Source organism: Jatropha curcas, chromosome 11 (genome assembly GCF_041381405.1).
Source record: "Jatropha curcas cultivar XTBG-Jc1 chromosome 11, XTBG_Jcur_1.0, whole genome shotgun sequence".
NCBI lineage: Eukaryota > Viridiplantae > Streptophyta > Magnoliopsida > Malpighiales > Euphorbiaceae > Jatropha > Jatropha curcas.
In genome coordinates, this window is record NC_143161.1 from 26,913,719 (window position 1) to 26,935,163 (window position 21,445).

At 35.1% G+C, this 21,445-nt stretch overlaps 4 protein-coding genes across 4 annotated transcripts; 1 reads left to right on the forward strand and 3 right to left on the reverse strand.

The window, feature by feature from the left end:
- Positions 1-5,366: 5,366 nt before the first annotated feature.
- Positions 5,367-8,304, reverse strand: LOC149492855 (Pentatricopeptide repeat (PPR) superfamily protein). The gene has a single exon (XM_089716656.1). The coding sequence runs from the start codon at positions 8,186-8,188 to the stop codon at positions 6,617-6,619; it is 1,572 nt and encodes a 523-aa protein (XP_089572782.1). The 5' UTR covers positions 8,189-8,304; the 3' UTR covers positions 5,367-6,616.
- On the forward strand, positions 5,412-6,364 carry ATHSP22.0 (HSP20-like chaperones superfamily protein). The gene has a single exon (XM_089716658.1). It carries the CDS (start codon positions 5,620-5,622, stop codon positions 6,202-6,204), a length of 585 nt encoding a protein of 194 aa, XP_089572784.1. The 5' UTR covers positions 5,412-5,619; the 3' UTR covers positions 6,205-6,364.
- A 1,682-nt stretch (positions 8,305-9,986) lies between the features above and the next one.
- On the reverse strand, positions 9,987-13,567 carry LOC149492857 (histone-binding protein MSI1). The gene is made up of 6 exons (XM_089716659.1): positions 12,677-13,567; positions 12,243-12,569; positions 11,973-12,125; positions 11,123-11,247; positions 10,852-10,947; positions 9,987-10,577 (listed from the first exon to the last, which is right to left on the reverse strand). The coding sequence occupies exons 1-6, from the start codon at positions 13,019-13,021 to the stop codon at positions 10,349-10,351; spliced, it is 1,275 nt and encodes a 424-aa protein (XP_089572785.1). The 5' UTR covers positions 13,022-13,567; the 3' UTR covers positions 9,987-10,348.
- Positions 13,568-14,827: 1,260 nt separating this feature from the next.
- On the reverse strand, positions 14,828-21,371 carry LOC149492858 (ribose-phosphate pyrophosphokinase 1). The gene is made up of 9 exons (XM_089716660.1): positions 20,497-21,371; positions 20,207-20,392; positions 19,313-19,561; positions 18,945-19,088; positions 18,493-18,660; positions 17,041-17,110; positions 16,200-16,281; positions 15,591-15,750; positions 14,828-15,131 (listed from the first exon to the last, which is right to left on the reverse strand). Exons 1-9 carry the CDS (start codon positions 20,584-20,586, stop codon positions 15,093-15,095), a joined length of 1,188 nt encoding a protein of 395 aa, XP_089572786.1. The 5' UTR covers positions 20,587-21,371; the 3' UTR covers positions 14,828-15,092.
- Between the last annotated feature and the right edge of the window lie 74 nt (positions 21,372-21,445).

Here is a 21,445-nt window from a genome sequence, read left to right on the forward strand (position 1 = left end):
TTGGTGTCGTTATAATTTTGGAGCCATAGTCATTGAATACAAAACAAAAAGGACAACCCTTTAGGCATCATTCAATATGCATTGGTTTAAGTTAATTAGTTAATTCTAAAAATTTTACCTAGTATGTTGAAAAACTTGATGCTTCATTGATGTATACACCACTCATCTGGGAATGAATTGCCTTTTTGCTTGTGAACTGGCTGTAGGCTCATAAAACCTTCTCTTATTTCTGACTGCATTTGCATTTGCTACACCTCTACTATTTCCTCTGCCATCTCCTCTACCAACATGCATTATAAGACTTGCGTTTCTCAGAAGGTGATCCATTTCTCCTTCCCACATTAACAGTTGCATTATCTTGATACAAACCTCTTCGACTTCCCCTACCAGCTCCATTTCTAATCCCTGTATCAATAGTTGCACTCCCTCTTTCATCCATTAATGGTGTCTTTTCCATATAACTTAAAATTGTTTCACTACTCCTAATATCTGTGTAATACAACTCATTGACCTATACAAACAATTTCATGCATAAGCGCACATGATAAAAAAAAAATCTTCAAACATATTGTACATATTTGAACTAGATGAGTTGGAGTTGACATAATGGGTATCCCAATTCTTGGATTTGAAGATCCTGCTTCAGTTGAAGGCTACTATAGTTGAAGTTCCTGTTACAGTTGATGTCCCAAATTGTGTCTATGAAGCTTGTCAATTAAAGTTAACATAATTATTTTAGTATAATAATACATTTATACATAATATCAAAAAAGTGAAGTAACAGAATACCTAAGGAGTTGTTTTTCCTTTGAGAAGGCATCCTCTTGTATTATGCCCTAGTTGTTTACATTTTCCACATTTCATAACTTAGCTCTTCCTACTTGCCTTTCCAATCTTTCTTTTTAGGTTCATCATTATCCCTTCTCCTTGACAGCTTCTTTCTCCCTGGTTTTCTTTTTCTCTCTATAGTTGAAGGCAAGACTACTGGATTGTTAGATTCAGGCCATAATAGCATGCTTAACACAGGCTAAATGTCGTTTGCATAAGCCTTCAAATATGTGTCTTTTCTGTACCAATGTACTATATAATTTTCTAGATCAAGCTTCCTATGAGACATAGCACAAATGACATATTGACAAGGTATTACCCTTTAATTCCCATGACCTATAAGTACAGGTCTTGGCTCTAAGTTCAACTATATGTCCCTACTCCCCTTCAACAATTTGAAAGCCATGATTTCCATTCCACCTTGGTGTGCAATGCATTGCAGAAATCTTATTGGTCTCAAGACGATCTGAAGGAAGCCTTTGGAGTACTCAAGGAATTCAACATGAAACTCAATCTAAAGAAGTGCACGTTTAGTGACCGAGCTAGCAAATTCCTTAGCTTCATGATATTATAAAGAGGCATAAAGGCGACTTCTAAAAAATCAAAGTTGTATTAGACATGAAGCCCCTTTCGAATATACATGAAGTACAATAGTTAAATGGGAGAATAACTACACTAGTATGGTTTATCTCATGTTCGGCTAAGAGATGCATGCCTTTTTATAGGCCCTAAAAAAACTCAAAGGGTTTAACTAGGATGAAGACAGCCAGCTCACCTTTGATAGAATAAAGGAGTTCCTCTCTTCACCACCTCTACTCAGCCGCCTAAAGAAAGACGAACCTTTGTTTCTATACCTGGCCACCACACGAGACACTGTAGCATCGGTGTTAGTCAGAGAAGAAGAAGGAAAATAGTATCCCGTATACTCCACTAGCAAAGTTCTTCGAGGAGCCAAACTCTGATACCTAAACATCGAGAAGCTAACATTTCTCGTGCTAACTTCCTCTGCCATGTTATGTCATTATTTTCAATCTCATGTTATATTTGTGAGAACTAACCATTCTTTTAAGAAAATATTACATCGAGGCGAGACCTTAGGACAACTTGTAGAATGTTCTATTAGGGTAGGAAATTTGACATCAGGTACATGCCTCACCCATCTATGAAGGCAAGTCTTGACGGACTTCGTGGCAGAATTCTCTAAAGATCCTGACCAAGAGCAAAACGAAGTAGAACTCAATAACAAATATAAAAAGGTGTGGAATTTATACAATGATGGAGCACTAGGAAACTCGAGAGCTGGAGCAGACATCATAATACAAGGGCAAATAAAGTCAGAATACAATATGCAATTCAACTCAACTTTTCAATTACAAATAATAGAGCAGAATATGATTGATTGCTAGGCTAAAACTAGCCCTTGAGGTCCATAACCTCACCTGATCATTACTCAGCCAATTGAAAGTGAAGGGAGCACCTGGCAAATAATAAGGATTGATCGAGCAAATAATAAAGAAGTTTATTCAATTGCTAAGTCACCTCCAGAAAAGAAGCACTCCCAGAAGGTATGTTACTTGAGCAAAATAGGATCAATCGAGCTTCGAACAAGTTGAAGTTTATACTGCAGAGACAGACAAAAGCTGGATGAAGCCTCTCATAGACTACATACAAGCCGACATCTGACCGAAGGATTGAAAAAAGCAATTAAGTTAAAGCAAGAATGTAGCTAATTACACCTTCTGAGATGGAATCTTATATAGAATGTCCAAGGTTCACCCTTAGGGGAGGTGCCTAACCAAAGAAGAAGGTGACTACATCATCTGATAAGCACATAAAGGCTACTACGATTCGCATGAAGGCTGAGATGCTATCATCAGAAAGGTATTATTGCTAGGTTATTATTGGCCCACACTAAAGAAAGATGTGCGCCAATTCACTCATGGTTGTGTAGCTTGCTAGAAATATGACTTAATCCTAAAAAAGTCATCAGTACAATTACAACTTCTAGGCTCCACCTGGCCTGACCTTTTGGTCGGTGTGACATTGATATCTCGGGTCCATTCCTCATGACATCTGGATAAAGAAAGAGTATCATGGTCGCCATTGATCATTTTTTCAAGTGGGCAAAAGCTGAAGCCCTTAGCACCATAACACCAGCTCGGATTATCAGCTTCTTCAGGAACAAAGTGATATTTAGGTATGAAATACCAAACAAGCTCGTCATCGACAATGGCAAACAGTTCGATTCAGCAGCCTTCAAACCTTTTGCTCTAATTGGCATATTGAGCTCCACTTTACCTTGGTCGCCCACCCACAAATCAACAGACTTACCGAGGTAACAAACCGAAATGTTCTCCAAGGATTAAAGAAAAGACTTGATGGAGAGCAAGCGAACTTGGCTGAAGAACTTTATAGTGTACTCTAGGCTTATAGAACTACACCAAGACAGACCATTGGAGAAGCCCTTTTTCTCAAGTATATGGATTGAAGCAGTCATTCCCATTAAGATCGGCATTCCGAGCAAGTAAACACCAACCTACAATGAGCAGGATAGCAATGAAAGTTTAAAAATAAACTTGGACTTAGTAAAGGAGAAAAGAAACGAGGCGGCAATCAAAGTCAAAGCTTACTAATAGAGAATGAAGAAACATCCCAACGAAAGAGTCATTAGCAGACAATTTAAGGTGGAAGATAAAGTCTGGAGAAAAGCAAAAATAATTAAGGGTTCAGTCGATGTCAGCAAGCTCGACTAGAACTGGGAGGGACCCTATAAGATAACGAGGCAGTTAAGCCCTGGCACATACAAACTCAAGAAGCATGATGGGATCGAATTACCCTAAACATGGAACTCGGACAACTTGAAAAAAAGCTTATTATGTATCTACTTGCTAAAAAGTGTAACTTAGTTCTAATAATTTTTTCAAAAAATCATATCCTTCTTATATTGCATATTAATACATATATATTTGTAGATTATTATTATGTTGTAGATGCCGGTTATCCCAACGTTCCAGGATTTTTAACACCTTATCGTGGAGAAATATATTATTTGAATGACTTTCGTGGAAGATGACACATTACAAGAAAATATGAATTATTTAACCAGAGACATTCATCGGTACGTAATATGATATAAAGGGCTTTTTACATATTGAAAGCAAGATTTCCAATTTTAAAATCAATACCAAATGATCCTTTATGTTGGCAAGAACTAATTCTCATCGCATGTTGTGCGTTGCATAATTTTATTAAAGTAGAAGATAGAGCTGATGAACTATTCATGTTATACAGTAGAGAAGGATTGGACATGCAAGAAGAAGCAGGTCTTGGAGTAGAACAAGATAGCGTTGAAGTTGATTTGTTACCACAAATGCAAATGAGAATAAATAGAGCTAATTATATTTTATCACGTTACTATTATATTTTATATTGTATAACTATACATTTTGAAATAAAAATATCCATAGTTATTTTCAAATTATATTTTATCATGTAATATATATTAATTATTTAAGTGAATTATCAAAATATATTGTCTTTCCTAATTAAAATTTTAAAGTGTTGTTAATTTATATTTTTATCAATTGAATCATTAATAGCAATTTTTATAATTTAAATTTTGGAAAATAGTTTCTTGTTTTCAATTAATGAATACATTCTCTAATTTTCCAAAAGAGAAATTATTTTCTGTTTTTTATAAATGAAAGCGTTTCCTAATTTTCCATAACTGAAAATTATTTTTTATACTTATATAAATGAATATGTTCTAAATTTTCTACTGAAAACTAATACTCTAATTTCCTAAAAAAAATTGAAAACTGAAAATTGTTTTCTCTAAGTGAACAGCCCCTTAGATTTTCAACCATTTAAAACTTGAGGATCTACAGCAATAATTTTGTAAATAGCTGAACTGCCCCTTAGATTTTCAACCATTTAAAACTTGAGGATCTACAACAATAATTTTGTAAATAGCTGAACACCGTTCTACTTAAAATTAATTTTGTAAATAATTTTAAAAGGTGTTTAATTTGATATTTAAGTAAGTAAAATTTATTTTAAAATAAAAATTAAAAAATAAATTAATATTTAGTTTGACTTTTAAATTAAAAAAATCTACTTAAAATAATTGCAAAATCCATACTTATGATCATCTATTTATTTTAAACATTTTTTTACGACAAAATAAAAAATTATTTATCCTAAAAAATATGAATAATGTCAATACTATCCATTTTTAATCAGCGTACTTTTCTTTTTGATAATTATGATAAATTAAGTTACATTTAAAAATAACTTTCAAATAATCTTACCAAATATTTATTTATTTATTTATTTATTTATTCAAAAGAGAGTATTTCTGATCGTACATTTGAAAAAATAAAATAAAATATGAACAATTTTGTAAAAAATCAAGGCCATAAACCCGATATAGAAAAATATTTTTCTTATGAATTTATAAATTAAACATGTATTTTTAAGTTAAAAATTAAAATATTCAATAAAAAATGAAAATCAAAGCAGAGAAGCCGTGAAGCCTCTGGAAGAATGGAGGCTAGAAGAACCGTTAATGAATCATGTAGTCACAAAGCACCTGGAACCTTCCACATTTCTCTGAAAATTTACCGGTTCTACTTCCATCACACACACACACACACACATATATATACCTGTCTTGTTTCTTTCTTGTTTCAGGCATCAGCTTAAGTTACTCAACAAACACTTTCACCTATCCTTGCAAAACCTTTCCTAAAAAGAAACACCCCATAAGAGAAGAGATAGGAAACTTCAAAAATGAAACAGGCGTTGGTATCCTTCTCTTTCAGCATCCTCTTGCTCTTGCTCTGCTTTCCTGTGTCCTCTAATGGATCAATTCTGCCCTTTGTGGATAGTCCAGGAAGTCGGCTGACTGATTTCTGGGCAGACCGCTTCTCCGACCCATTTAGAATTTTGGAGCAGATACCATTTGAGATTGAGAGAGATGATAGTGTGGCACTCTCTCCGGCCAGAGTAGACTGGAAAGAAACACCTGAGGGTCATCTTATCATGTTAGATGTTCCTGGTTTGAAGAAGGAAGAGCTGAAGATTGAAGTGGAAGAGAATAGGGTACTCAGAGTGAGTGGAGAAAGGAAAAGAGAGGAAGAGAAGAAAGGGGATCATTGGCATAGGGTAGAAAGATCATATGGCAAGTTTTGGAGACAGTTTAAGTTGCCAGACAATGTGGATTTGGACTCTGTTAAGGCTAAGCTTGAAAATGGTGTGCTTACTTTATCTTTCTCCAAGTTGTCTCCTGATAAGATCAAAGGTCCAAGGGTCGTTAGCATTGCTGGAGAAGAAAATGCCATGCTCACAGATAGTGGGGCCAAACAAGAGCTGTAGATCTTCTTATGTGATAATCATGAGTCACCTGTTTCAGAGAAAATAAGAGTTGTGCTTACTCTGCTAGTTTCGTCTGTGTCTGCGTTGTTCATGTAGTATTATATGTGCATTTTGTTAAAACCATAATGAGAAATTAAAAGCTTAATGCATCTTTTATCCATGCCTATCTGAAAAGCTTATTATATCTCTCATCTCAGGCCTGTACTGTTTCTTGTCAAAGTGTGTGCTGAATGCTCTATGTAAACGGAATCCGACAAAGCAAATAACAGAATCCTCCACGGGGCTTTTCTTGTTCATAAAGTAGCGACCCAGCATGCAAGTTGGGTTTCTGATTTAGAATCAATATCACAAAACTCATCTATCGCTTTGTATCCAGTCAATATCTGGACAACGCCAGAACCTCAATCTACTTTTAGACTATCAGAGTTTCCAATACACTGTATATCTCCTCTGATCTAGGATGAGTTTTGTCTACAGAGTAGAACTGATAAACTTCATTATCAACCTCAATCCAACTGCAACCTGGAGTCTTGTAAGCATTCTGCTCCTTCAACATCTTTCTTACTTTCCGAACCTCATCCCATTTCCCTAACTGACCGTATAAATTTGCTAACATTGTACCATAGCCTCCATTTTTTGGGTTAATTTCAATAAGTTTTTTAACCGAAAATTCTGCCAAATCTGTATGACCATGTACTTTACATCCATTAAGCAGAGAACCCCAAACAACTTCATCAGGTTCAATCTTCATTCTTCTCACAACTTCCAAGGCTTCTTCAAACCTTCCAGCACGGCCAAGAATATCTATCAAGCATCCATAATGTTCAATCTGAGGCTCAAGCCCATAATTCTGAGTCATCATATGGAAATACGAACGTCCTTTTTCAACTAGTCCTCCATGGTTACAAGCATTCAACAAGCCAACAAAAGTAACTTCATCTGGTCTTACATCATCTCCATGTTGCATCATCTCCTCAAATATGCCTATCGCTCTCTCGCTTTGTCCATGGAGAGCAAAACAATTTATCATGGAATTCCAAGATGTCAAGCTTTTCTTCGAGGTCATATCAAAAACCCTCCGAGCCTCTTTCAAACTCCCACACTTGCCATACATATCCATTAGAGCACTTGACACAAATGAACCATAACCAAGGTTATTTCTATACACATAACCATGGATCCATTTCCCCAGCTGAAGCATGCCAGTGTGACCACAAGCAGAGAGAGCACACACAACTGTTACCTGATTAGGTCTGTCCTGCTGGTGTTCTGCCGTTTGAGAAACAAGTACCATCTTTTTGAAAAGTGAAATAGCATCCGAGAACAACCCATTTTGAGTACATCCGGCAATAACAGCATTCCAAGAAGGAACATCTCTTTCGGGCATTTGTTGAAAAAGAGAAATAGCATTTCCAACCTCCCCAAATCTAGCATATCCAGAAATCATAGCAGTCCAAGAAACAACATTTCTTTCAGACATTTCATCAAACAGCTTCCGCGCAAACCCAATATCAGATGGAGACCGCGAGTATGAATCAACAAGAGCTGTTTGCACAACTGGGTATTGGCTAAAACCCGATTTAGCAATCTGGGCATGCACCAATTTAGTGGTTTGACAAGATTTCAGGACGTGGGGGAATATAAAATGATTGGGTTTAGGGTGTCCTCCACGAACCATGTTGCGATACAATTCAAATGCAGAAAGATGATCCGGCTTAGAGGCATAGGCAGTGACCATAGCGGTGCAGAGGTAGATATTGGGATAGTAGAGATGATCGAATATATAGCGAGCGTAATTAAGATCGCAGAGCTTGAGAATACAAAAACGGACTAATTTGAAGGCGTAGAATTGGGTTTGGGAGTGGCCGAGAGCTGTGAGGAAAGATTGGAGTTGCTTGAGATGACTAAAATTGTTGCATTTTGAAAGAATTGCTAAGACAAGTTGATTTAGATTTGGTGGGTTCAAAATTTGGAGAGACTGCATGTCTGCATTTGCATGTTTCGTTCGTTGTGGCAGTTACGCAGTATATGTATTATAATAAGGGAAACATACACTTAATCCCTAAATTACATGGTAATTAAACTTGAAAAAATTACTATAACGTTCTTAAATTTGCTTAAATGTTCAAAAAATAAGTTTTTTACTGTTAACTAGGTTTTGGACAGAAATGTTCATTTTTTTGATAGAAAATCTCATTTTTCAAATGAGAAGAACCGATTATAAATTTATAGTAAATATTAAGGATGTTATAATAATTTATTAAAAATAGAAAAATAAAAATATTAATTAGGATATAATTTTTGAACAAAAAGTATATCTTACTCTTATAATAATCGTGCAAACTAATCTATCATTGGATCATAATAAATTTTAGTACTTTTTAAGAATTTAAGATACAACTTGGCTTTTTCTTTTTTTTTTTTTCTTTTTTACTGAATTTTCATTTAGACTAAATAATTATTTAGTCCCTATTTTTTAAATTATATAATCTAAATGTCCTCTGTCACTTTTCAATATAGGATTGTTTAATTCTGTTCGTCAAGAGCAATTAGATTAGTATTTAGTGTTTTAGTTGAATTAAAACACTGTTTTAATTAATTATTGTATTCAGTATGTCACATGAATCCTAATGTTTAGAGTTTGAGACAGTGTATATCTCATTAGCGTTTGGCGTTTTATAAATTTTTATCAAGATTATATCCATTATTTGTCTTTGTCTTGTTCTCTATGACTTTATCCTTTTTTTGTTTTTTATATTAACCACCTAATCAAATACTTATTTTTACTGAACACTTTTATTTTACTTTAAACCGCTATATAAACAACTAATTACCAATAGCTATCTATTTTTACTAAACACTTTTATTTTATTTTAAACAGCTATATAAACAACTAATCACTAATAGCCAATATCTAACCCCTACAAATAGCTAATATCTAACTCCTATCAGCTAGTAAAACAGCTGACAGTTACCACAACAGCTAACATCTACATAAACAACTAATCATTAATAGCTAATATCGAACACAACTAATCATTAATAGCTAATATCGAACTTCTAAGAAATAATAAATCAGTTGATATCTACTACAACAGCTAACATTTACTAGGATCGTTGAGATTGCCGAACAAGGACTACTACAACAGCTAACATTTACTAGGATCGTTGAGATTGCCGAACAAGGACTATAGCGGTAGTAAAATATAAAATTACTATTAACAATTTACATATCATCGTGTGTTGTGTACATATTTTCTATTTTTTTTTAAGATGAATCTTTTATATTTTATTGTGCTACACAAATAAAAAAATATTAGCTAAAATTTTACAATATCTCAATATTTATTTGTTATTTTAAAAAGATATCAATAGACTAATCGCATAACAGTATTAATTTGGAAAAAAAAATTTTCAATAGTAATTTTTTTTAATTGTTTTCAAAAAAATATAATATATATTCATATTAATTACAACTGATAGCAAAAATTTTCAGAATGCAGCTGATTGATTATTAGCTACAGATTAAAATCTCTTAACCTAAAACTCACAGATTTTGGAGTTAGAAAGAATATCCAACTCTACCAATAAAACTCACAGTATTTGTTCAATTGTGAATAATTTGATCCAACACCAAATCAACATATCCAAGTATAACCTTCTCAATGTCTATCATAGAAGAACATCACAAAAGTATACATTACTAGCAATGAGCCTCGCTAAGTCGGTGCAGAATGATACTAGGGCCTTCTTTATAATTCTAGAAGCTTCTAGAATTATAGTTTTATTTTCACTATCAGAAACTTTATTATTTAAATTTGGAGGGATATAGAATATTCACATTCAATCCTTATCTTTCCAGTACACAATTAAATATCCCAATGTTAAGATAACTCCCATAATTATAAAGTACAAACAGGTACTCTTAAGGGTGCGGCTAAGTCAATCCGTGATGCCACCAATGTTCGATGATAAAAATAAACAAAGTTCTGAATATAAATACTATGCATTGGTCATACAATTTAGTTAGGCACAAGAATTAAACATAAGCTTCCATTGAGCTGAACAGGGAGCCAACAAACACGGAGGCCATACCTGACATTTTAATCCAACTCCATGGGATCCTATAGCATAGGAAAATACATTAGGAACCTTTTGTGGATTCATCCCCAGGCATGTCATCTTCATCGTGGTAGATATTCTCTGCCATTTGCCATATCTGAAGGATGTTATCTTCAGCCACACTTGCAATAACCCAGTCTTCACAAGGATTCCACGAAAAATCTGATATTTTACTTGTGTGACCACCATGAATAAAAAGCAGTTCTGGAGGACCATCTTCAGCATCTTCTGGTGTCTGTTCTTCATCAATCCTGCAAAAGGAACTCCATGTTAACAAAACACACGCTGGCCACATATCCCAGTTGCTTCTTCATGTCAATCAGAGTAAAATATTTCTTAAAAACAAAGGCAAACACAAAGGATGGAGGTGGTAGGGATTTTTAACAATCCCAATTCTCACTAAGAAGTGATCCAGCTACCTCCTTTTTTTAAGCCAAGAACATTGTAGGATTTCAATTAATGAAGTGAAAACTATTCAATCACAAATCTCAACTAAACAATTCACAGATTTATTCAAGCCCAAACCTGCTAAGATCCCACACCATGAGCCTTCTACCGAGGCAACAAGAAGCTAAGATAGTTTCATTCTTAGGATTCCATCCAACTTGGAAAACCTCCTCCCTGATGACATCACATAAAAAAATGAGTTCATGAGACAAATAGCAAGTTTTCCAGTTGATACATGGTGTTCAAAAATGGGGTGTACGAGTGTGTGTGTGTGTGCATGCCATGCAACATTGTTATTAGAGCTCTACAAGAGTGTCAAAGAAATGCACCATATAGAAAGACTACTTACTTGTGACAGTCAAATGTGTGAAGCGCTGTGTTGATCTTACGTATATCAAATAACTTCACAGTTTTATCAGTGGATCCCGTTGCAACAACCCATTCATTGAAAGGATTAAAAGCTAAGCAATTAACCTATCACATAACAAAAAGAAATCACATAATAAATACAACTCAAAAATCTAAGCCTAAGATATGTATAAGATAGCAAAGAATATAGTATTTAGACTAACAATAATTACTCTTCACCACTCAGCTAAGAAAAAGTGTACATAGAAAACATGAGTACAGCAGAAAAATACAAGTTCCTCAGTAACATTTTCATATACAACATCCAAAGAAGATAAAAGAATGTACATGGAACAAGCCAGCGAATAGATAACCAAATTCACTATTCTAGTGATGTAGTGGCCTAAATAGGCAACTACAAGAAAATCATAAGAAATATCATATAATCATAGCGTATAAGAGAGAGGTAGAAACTGTCATTGGACATATAAGCAGTCACGAAAAGGTGAAGGTAAAAGGCTCTGCTTGGTTTTATCACTAAAGGAAACAGCTGAGATGAAAATCATTGCAACAGGCATAAAAGGCCAAAAGTATCCTTGTCAAAGAAATGGATTTGTCATAATATCTAAACTGCAACTTCTGCGGAACATATAAACAATAGACACGAAATTTGATCTAATAAGAAAGAGAAGTAAGGGATTGATAGCATGGAACTTGATAAAGGAAAATAGCATGAGAAGTGGGAACTTATCACAGCAATCAATAACAAAATTCATATGAACAATCCTTCAGCCTGCAAAAATACATGTTTACTAGTTTATGACAGAAGCATTAAATAGTTAGAAACCTACCTCACTCTGGTGCGCAACAACGGATTGGACAGGCTTGGTGGCTGCTGGAGTTCTGAGATCCCATATAAGCAGGTATTGATCATCCCCGACAGAGCCAAATAAGTATTCATGTCTAAGATGCCATGCTACATCTTCTACAACGCCTTCATGAACCTATTTTTAGCACAAAGTTGGAAGATTGACATAAATTCTTATCAGAAATTGAAGCAAAGATCTAGTGAAGTATAGTAGAATAAAAGGGGACTGTATTCCATGGATAGACAAGCAGACCTTAAAAGTTAGCATAGCATCCAGGGCCTTGTTCTTGGGAGTGGAATTGATGTCCCACAAGCAAATTTGAGCATCATCAGAACCGCTAAGCAAGTGGCCTTGTTTGAACTTACTCCAAGACAAACCATAACCTTCAGTGCTGTGGCCCCTCAATCTCAAATCGGGAGAACAAGCACCGTCAAGAGGCGGCTTAGATGGGTGCTTGCTGTAGTCAAAAACATAAACTTCAGCACTAACAGTCTTGGTGGCAATTATAAAAGGGTTTTGAGGCATATAACGAGCCCTGTTAACCTCTCCATCGTGATTGATTTGCTGAATTATTTGCACCTGCAAAAAGACAACAATTTTATAAAAACTTAAGTTAAAAAAAAAAAAAAAAAAAAAAAAAAAAAAAAAAAAGAAAGCGTAAAAGCAGAAGCATTAAAAGGAAGAACCTTGCCGTTGGCGGCTCCAAAGCCACCAAATTCAGAGCGATCATCGTCGTAGTGGCGGGCATCATTCTCGGCATCATCGAGGGGAAGCTGGACCTGGGCGAGCATAAGGTAGTTGGGCTCATTCTCAGAGGTGTGAGTGCCGAGAATCATCTTCTGGACAGAGTAGTCCTTGCCAGGAGGCTCTTCGCGGTCGGGTAACCACTCGACGGTAAGGGAAGGCCATTCGAGGGCATGAGTTATAACCAGATCGTAAAGAAAAGGAGTGTTCTTTTTCCATATTTTGTATTCTTCGTTTATGAGCCTCTCCTCTATCTCCCCTCTCATCTCCTCTTCGTCTTTCCCCATTATTCAAAATTGGAGATATTGGAATTTGTGATTTCAGAACAATGGACCAAAGTTAAGTTATTCCCGCCAAAAGCAAGCTAATCTAATACGCTAAGTCCGAACAAACCCTAGAGGGGAGCGGAAGAAGTATCTATCGTTGTATTGTATGCTTGGTGGTTTTTTTAACTAAATTTTTTTTTTTTTTTTAAATGTAGTAGTGGAATTTTTTATGAAGCAACAAAACTGACCAGCTGAAACCAAAGCCCAGGCCCCAGACGAGGTTAGTACTGTAACTCTAAAAAACTCTCCCAAGACAAAAACGAAACGTAAATGAAGGAAATTACTAAATAAAACCAGTTCCCAATACCCAAGTGCTTTGAAAAAGCCACAAACAAACAACAATTTTTGTTCGAGATTGTAGAAGTGGTGCTAGTGATGGCGGCAGAGGGCCAGAGGGAGTGGTGGTAGTACCAGGTGGGTAAGGAAGGGACTAGTGGAGGATGCCGCGAGAGAAAGCCGGGAGAGGGAGAGGGAGAGTTTGACTCACCCTGAGTTAAAGCTTAACCCAATTAGTTTTTTTTTTTTATTTTATTTACCCATCAAAAGTAGCATAAAAAATAAACATTAAAAACATTGATTTTGAAGTTTTTTTGGGAAAAATTATTATTTTAGCCCTGAAGTTTTATCAAATTAATTAAATAGTCCAATAATTTAATCATATATCTAAATCCTCCCTCAGATATATAATCCTTCCGTCCATATTTAGATGTTTTTTTCATTAAAACACAATAAAAAGTAAAATAAAAATGAGATGAATCTTTTAAAATAATAAAGGAAACAAACAAATCTTATTCTAGAGATATTAACTACTCAGTTTGGAAAAAGCTTTTTTGTATTATTCATTGAAAATTACCCACGAAATGCCCTGTCACTGCTGTAATCCCTTGTTCATCTTCCCCAAAAGTTAGCTTACAAATTTTGAAACAGACCATTGGTAGTGATATTGCTAACGTTTTTAGTGAGCTGGAAAGTGCAGTTGCTATTGGATCTGATGATGTATATACCCAAAAGCAATTATTGGTAATAATCTAATCAATAAAATGGAGAGGAGAAGAGGTGACCAGAAAAGACATGCTTGAGTTCTTCTGATTTCTTCTAGAGGTTATATTCAAGATATGAGAAATGGTCACAGACTCACAACTCCTTCTTGAGAAGAGTATAGCTCGTCATGAGAGAGTTTTGACAATGGGACTTGTCAAAACTAGGTTGAGCCAATTCCATTAACTTACTACCATTGAAGATCTACCCCATGGTTGGCAAGAATCAAACAACGCATAAGTAATTCCAGTTACAAAGAGGAAGAGAGAGAAAAATGAAAACCTTTGAAAGGAGGAGGAAGAGGAATAGAGCCAGAGGGAGGGATGATAAAGCTAGGGGTATTAAAGTTATTTTTATTTGTGTTTCAGCTGTGAAAATCCATAAAATAGACGGCAGGACTGTATAATCTGACTGAGGCAAACTTCGAGGATGACTTAGGCGTTGGATCAAATTGTAGGGACTATTTAAATGCAATGAATTTATTAACTTATCATATTATTTAAATACATATAAATTTATCTTATGAATATAGTCTATTAGGAAGTTAATTTACATACATACTAAAAAAAGTTATACTTCCCGAAATAAATAAACAATACAGAGTAATTCAGTATAATCGTGTAGGACTGACTAGGATGCATTTGCTTAACAAAATCAATTAAATGCTGAGGAGTCACAAACTTAGAGAGAATTAAAAGCATAGCAGAAGGAAGGGCGTCTAACACAAAATTGATCGAACAAAATCAACTATAAGAATTTCCTCATTAAGAAATCGGGGGGCTTAAAAACATTGGAGTCTATTTCAATTTCAAGCTATCAAAAACTTTCTGAACAACCCTTACTCATGTTGTATCGAGCTCTAGATACAAACCGAAAGTGAATGGTCTTGTAGACAGAACCTTTGATTTTTGCTATAATTTTGATTACACTTTCTGAAGGCAGCTAAAAATGGCAGCAGCGCGAGCTGGGAGACAAACCGCTGCTTGTGAATTGATCAGTCAATGCCCAAGCTGGAATAGGGTTCAAAGGTACCCTGGCAATGAGAGAGAAAAGAATCCAGAATGAATCTTACTCTATTGCTATCATAACATTTCCAACATAAATCTATGTATATAGATGATGTCAGCTTCCAATAACTAGGATGATTTAGATTGATCTATCTCTAATGGAAGAATTAGGACAAGGAAGAGCATGGAGAGATGGCCAATGTTGAAAATGCATCTTTAAATGCTTTCTATTTACTGAACTTTTTTTTTTTTTCCTATTTAAAATTTCTCAAATGTGATTTAGGGCATATAATATGCTTGCGTAATCTCATTACGCCAGGTGTGTGTATCGCAAAATAAATAAATAAAAGGAAAACTGCAACATACCGACACCCTTGTGCACAAAATAAATAAATAAATTAATTAATTTCATTCCTAGTTCAGGTAAATGGTTCAACTTAGTTGACTATCATATTACTTCAATTCTACTGGAAGATGCTACTCACAGAGCAGTCATCATGAACACGCCATATGGTCTCGCCAAGGAGATTTGCTACTGACAAGACTGTGAGTTGAGGAAAATAGTTCTGCTCTGCCACTGGAATTGTGTTGGTTATGATCACCTCTTGAAAAAGACCGCTCGATAACCTTTCTATAGCAGGAGGGCTGCAAATAAAAACACACAGTACTAACGAAATCAGTGTAAACAACAATAAGATGCATAGATCTTGCAGCTCCAGATTTGAAATGCTGTTTTCAGCCAAAAGGTTATTCTGAATTACTTCAGCTACAATCAGTGACTGAAAATTGATGGTCACAGACACGGTTAAACAATGATCTAACTTTGACTTGGTTTTGCAGCAAACCGAAACTGCACAAAGGTAACAGACAGATTTTGACAGCCAGTTTTAGTCCATATCATATGAATTCCTAAACATTAAAGATTCTAAAACAAGTTTCTTAATCCTTCTCCAAAGTTGTTCAAAATGCATATAGATATTAAAGGCTAAATGCTGATTACTGCTTGTTCCAGTTGACACCAGACACACTCCACTGGACCTTCTGATACCAAAACTTATTTCCATTGGATATCTTCCCAGAAAGGGTTCAGATACCTGAAAACAGCATGTGTACTGCAAGCATAGACCTCTCTAGCTCCCTCTTGATGCAATAGAGCTGCACCTTTGGTAATAGTCCCTGCAACAAACCAGCCAGAGAGTAGCCAAATACGTTAGGGTGTTAAACAATAACGACGACAAGACAAATAGTACTTGCAAACTATAAAATCAAAACATAACAAAATAGGTGGCCAGATCAGTTGAACCATGAATCACATTACTTTTTCCAACTCAGTTCTCTTGCCTGAGAAATAATCAGGTAAAAAAACGGTCACACACAATGAGAATGACAACTCTTTAATAAAAACTATAACTAATCACCAAACCAAGACAATTTAACCGGCAAAGTTAGAAATACTACAAAGAAAATTTCACAAGTCAAACAATAGACTAATGACTGAATTTACGCTTGCATAAAAGATCAATGCCTCCAAGTCAACAGCGATTTTTTGCATAAATCTTGACTATCTAAATATATATTATACAATTAACAAGCCACGAAAATGACATAAAAATAAGCATACTTTTCATATTGTTTTAGATGATCTTGTTTTATCCTTGATTGAAATTACAAAAAAGAGTTGAGATAACCACATCAAATTGATAACTTTCATGAAATCATATTCAATTTGCACATGAACAAATTTTTGTTCTACCAACAGTTCAATGTTTATCAATGGTTAAACCACTCAAACTGCCTTCCTCAACTTGATGCTCAGTGCAGTTTTGATAGCTATACCTACAAATCTAAACACATTCCTCGGACATGAAAAAATATTTGTATCATGCATTTCCGGTAGGGAAAAAGCAAAAAATTATATTTTTGAGCAAAGCTTACCAGCTGTGTCAATCATGTCATCCACCATGACTGCAACCTTTCCCTTTACATCCCCTATCAAATTCATAACCTGCAAGATTTCATTCAGAAAATTCTCACATTTTACAACTTCAAACTTGACTAAATCACTAGTGAACTTGTAATGTCAATTCAAACAAGTAAAACAACACAAGTAGACATGAACAGACAGCTGCTAATACTTTCAGTGAAATGTAATATGACAAATTAACAGTTTCCCTCATCATCATAATTGTGGCTGCATCACTTAGGGAAAGTGAAGAAAATGGACAGATTTATTAGTCTAAGTTCAGAAAATAGAAAACAAAAGTGAAATGAAGCGTGAGTAAGATTTATGGAACCACTTTATTCAGTTTCACTTTCAAGCATTTTGCCACAAAAATATAGACAATGCTCTTCACTCTATCATGATCAGAACAACATCTATGTAGACCTATGAAGCATGGTGTTATGGTCCCAAATTTGGATCTAGTTATGGGTCTTTGCATTAGGGGATCAGGTTTGAGATGACTATAGTAGAAGGAGTTTTCTTCCTTCTATCAGTGGTGACAGACTTAGAGAGAATCTGCAATCTCCTAGAGCTTGTTAAGAGAGAACTCTACAATCTCTGAGTTTTAGGAACTCAAAACATTTTCATAAAATTCTGCTTACATTTTTCCTGATATCACAACCTTTTAAACAACTAAATGCAAAGCTAAGACTACCCACTACCCACTAATAACTACCCATTACGATAAATAACTTGCTTAACCACCCCACTAATACCCATTAACAAAGAAACTGATAATAACATGATAAACACTGAATAACTAAATAAAAACACCGTAAATAGCAGTAAAACTACCCTAAGTCCAGCAGCCCTATAACACATGGATACAAATACAGGGTGGATAGTGGAAACATCTGAGAGAGCGCTTTGTCGATGCGGCATGGTTAGATGTGACTCAACACAGACACACAAATATAGGTACTTTTGAAAAATTAGAACATGACACATGAGGAAGAAGATTAACAAAAAAAATATGTATTTTGTCATATTTTTAAACATAATACTCCCTCTGTCCCATTTTGTTTGCATGGTTTGACAAAACACGCATATTAAAAATTTAGTCAACAAAAGTTATTTTGTCCTTTTTTACCCTTAACTCATTGAAAATATTAATAAAAGTCCCTCATTTAATGAAGGGTCATTAAGGTTATCATGGGAAAAATAATTGCTTACATTAAATTTAGAAACCTTGCAAACATTTTGGGACATCCAAAAAGGGAATAACAAGCGAACAAAATGGGACGGAGGAAGTATATAATAATTTTTATTTAAACTATAAAGTTCAAACATAAAAGTAAGATGTTTCTATCAAACGATATTTCTCAACATATCACTTTAAATCCCTCAACCATCCCATTAGAAAGCAGGTTATAAGTAGATTTTACCTCTGCAACATTGTGTCCATGACGCCTTTTATCCACAATAGCCAGAGGTGCATCAGATAATTTCTTGGCAAAAGCACGTGCTCTTGCTACGCCACCAACATCAGGAGAGACCACAACCAAGTCATCGGCACATATAGTCTTGCTAGCAAGGTAATCGAGTATCACAGGCTGGTGGTGAACAAAGAAGTAAGCATGATTATTACACTGACAAACAAAAGTTTGTAATTAAATGTTCCAAATGAAGCAATGTCACATTAGCCAAAAGAAAAGGCTTGAATACAGTGCTAGACAAAAACATCACCCTACCATGAAAACCTATTTTAACCACTTGAATTGACAACATTAAACTCAAGTCCATTTAGGTCTCAGCGTAAGATGCCAGACCTCTGCGTCACACCCCAAAAACCGTGTCTTTGGATGAGGTGTCAGTCACAGATGCAATGATTCATTACCTGACCATATACATGATCCACAGGAATGTCAAAATACCCCATTGACTGCCCAGAGTGAAGGTCACAAGCAAGAACACGGTTTACACCAGCTTCTGTAATCAAATTTGCAACAAGTTTGGCAGCAATGGATTCACGCCCTTGAGTCTGAAACACCAAAAGATGGAATAAGGACAAAAAAAAGAGTAGAACAAGAGACTTATGTGGCTAGTGATGAATGAATAAGGAACAAATTATATATTATTGCTCTCTAGTACTTATAATTATTAGACAGAAGGCCCCAAGAAAGGAGTGCTTCTATGTTTCAGTAGACAAGCTATAGGCGTATTTAAAACGGCTAATTCTGTAAATACTCAAATCACCAGAGTTACCTTCCTATCAGCCCTGGCATAACCAAAATATGGAATCACAGCAGTAATATTTTTGGCCGATGCTCTCCGACAAGCATCAATCATTATCAGAAGCTCCATAAGATTCTCATTTGCAGGAGGACATGTGGGTTGAACAAGATAAACATCACATCCTCTGACGCTTTCTTGCAATTGGACATAAATTTCACCATCAGCAAAACGCTTTATTTTGATCTTTCCAAGCTCCAGGCCCATGTAGCATGCAATTTCCTATACGATAAACAAAAATATATCAGAGACTGAACAAAAAGGAAAAAAAAGTTCTAATATGTGCAGAAGATTGTAAAATTTAGGGATAAAACTAAACACATAACATAAATAAGAGCACTCAAATGATTAAGAATAAACTGCGTATGAGCCTGTAGACAGAAAACTGTGGTAGAAGTTCAGTGGGCACAATCTGTTTGGATTATATTAAAGATGTGGTTGTAACTTGTAAATCCAAAAAAACAATCACTTTATTTTGCTTGTGAGTACTATTGAAATCAGAAGTTGAACACCAAGCAAAGGCATCAGAACAGCAGCTTTTCTAATTCACAATTTTACAATCATTGATCACACGAGCTCCAAGTCATCTGCCACAGGTTTTAGCCCTTAGCAGTATAATTTTAGCATCCAACACTCTGTAAAAACATGTATCATAAAATGAAAATCAAAATTTTGTTACTATTAGATTTGCTTCATGATAAAATAAAATCAAAACTTGTTAGAATGCACTTTTCAGACTAGCACCAAAAAATTGAACCAACTGAGTTGCTTTTTTTTGCACAAGGTAAAATTATTGGGCGCTGGGGGAAGACAAATACTGTGAAGGAGCATCCATTGATGTTAGGAAGGACGATGCGAAGAGATTACCTGAGAAAGTGCAGGATTAGCAGTGCCAGAGAAAATGCGGAGCCTGGTGTAATGCTTGTTAGCAATACAGCTCTCCAAGTCGGTATTCGAAGCTAAGAAACTTGGGAAGGATTGTGCGCTAGGACTAAGCAGCGGGACGCAAGGCTTGCCGTTGTCAAAATTGAGCGGCTCCACCACATTACACCTCTACACAGACACAAGCGAAGCGAGCATACACATGATACAAATAGACGCATATTCAGGGATTAAAAAAAAAAAAACAAAACGAAAAGGAGAAGGCAGTTAGTTACCACGCCGTGCCGGAGTGGGAAGCGACGTTGCTTGGTAACAAAACTCGAAGAGATTAGTAAAGAAGTGGATAGGTGAAGCAGAGATGCCATTACTGATATTAAGTATTTGATCAGAGCTACTTGAGAGTTAGGGTTTCACTTTCATTTTCGTACTTGTCTCAGCCTTTGAGAAGAAATTAAGGACGGACTCACTGGTCACCGTTCAGCCTTTCATAATTTTGCATTCATTTCCGATTTTTCTTGCTTTCTTTTTTTTTTTTTTTTCCTCATTCATTTGATATGATTATTACCATTGGCCGTTACAGAATTCCATTCCAGTATTCCAGTCAGTGCCTTTTAGGAAAACAGAATTTACCTTCAATTTAAATTTGTTCTAAGAGAAACTTAACTGCCTTTTGGGAAAATAACTATTTTGTACGTAGATTTTATAAAATTAATTAACTCGTTCACATATTTTTTACTATTAAATATCTAGTTTTCAAAATTTAATTTCATTTTATTAAATAGTCATTAGTCTAAAATTAAAGAAATTGTCTATTAAATGAGATTAAAAAGTCAAAAATACCCTAAAGCTAAAAGACAAAATTATTATCTCTCCATCTCATTTTTGGCATGCTCTTGCACTCGTCACTGCCATCACATTATTACTGCCCATTTGTATATAAAATGAAAATATCATATGAGCATAATTTAGATTCCAACAAATAGGAGAAAAATAAGAAATAAATCATATCAAATACAACTACAGTCCCGATTAAATACAAGTACCATATTAGATGGTACAAATCCAGTTTACCCAATATACTGATGATTCCATTTTTTTTTTTTTTTTAATTTTTCAAACCCAATTTACCCAAAAAAATCAAGAAGTCATGGCATAAGAAACTCACACGACAACAGCACGCTACCGTCAAAAGAGGAAGTGGCGTTAGTGGAAAAATCTATTACT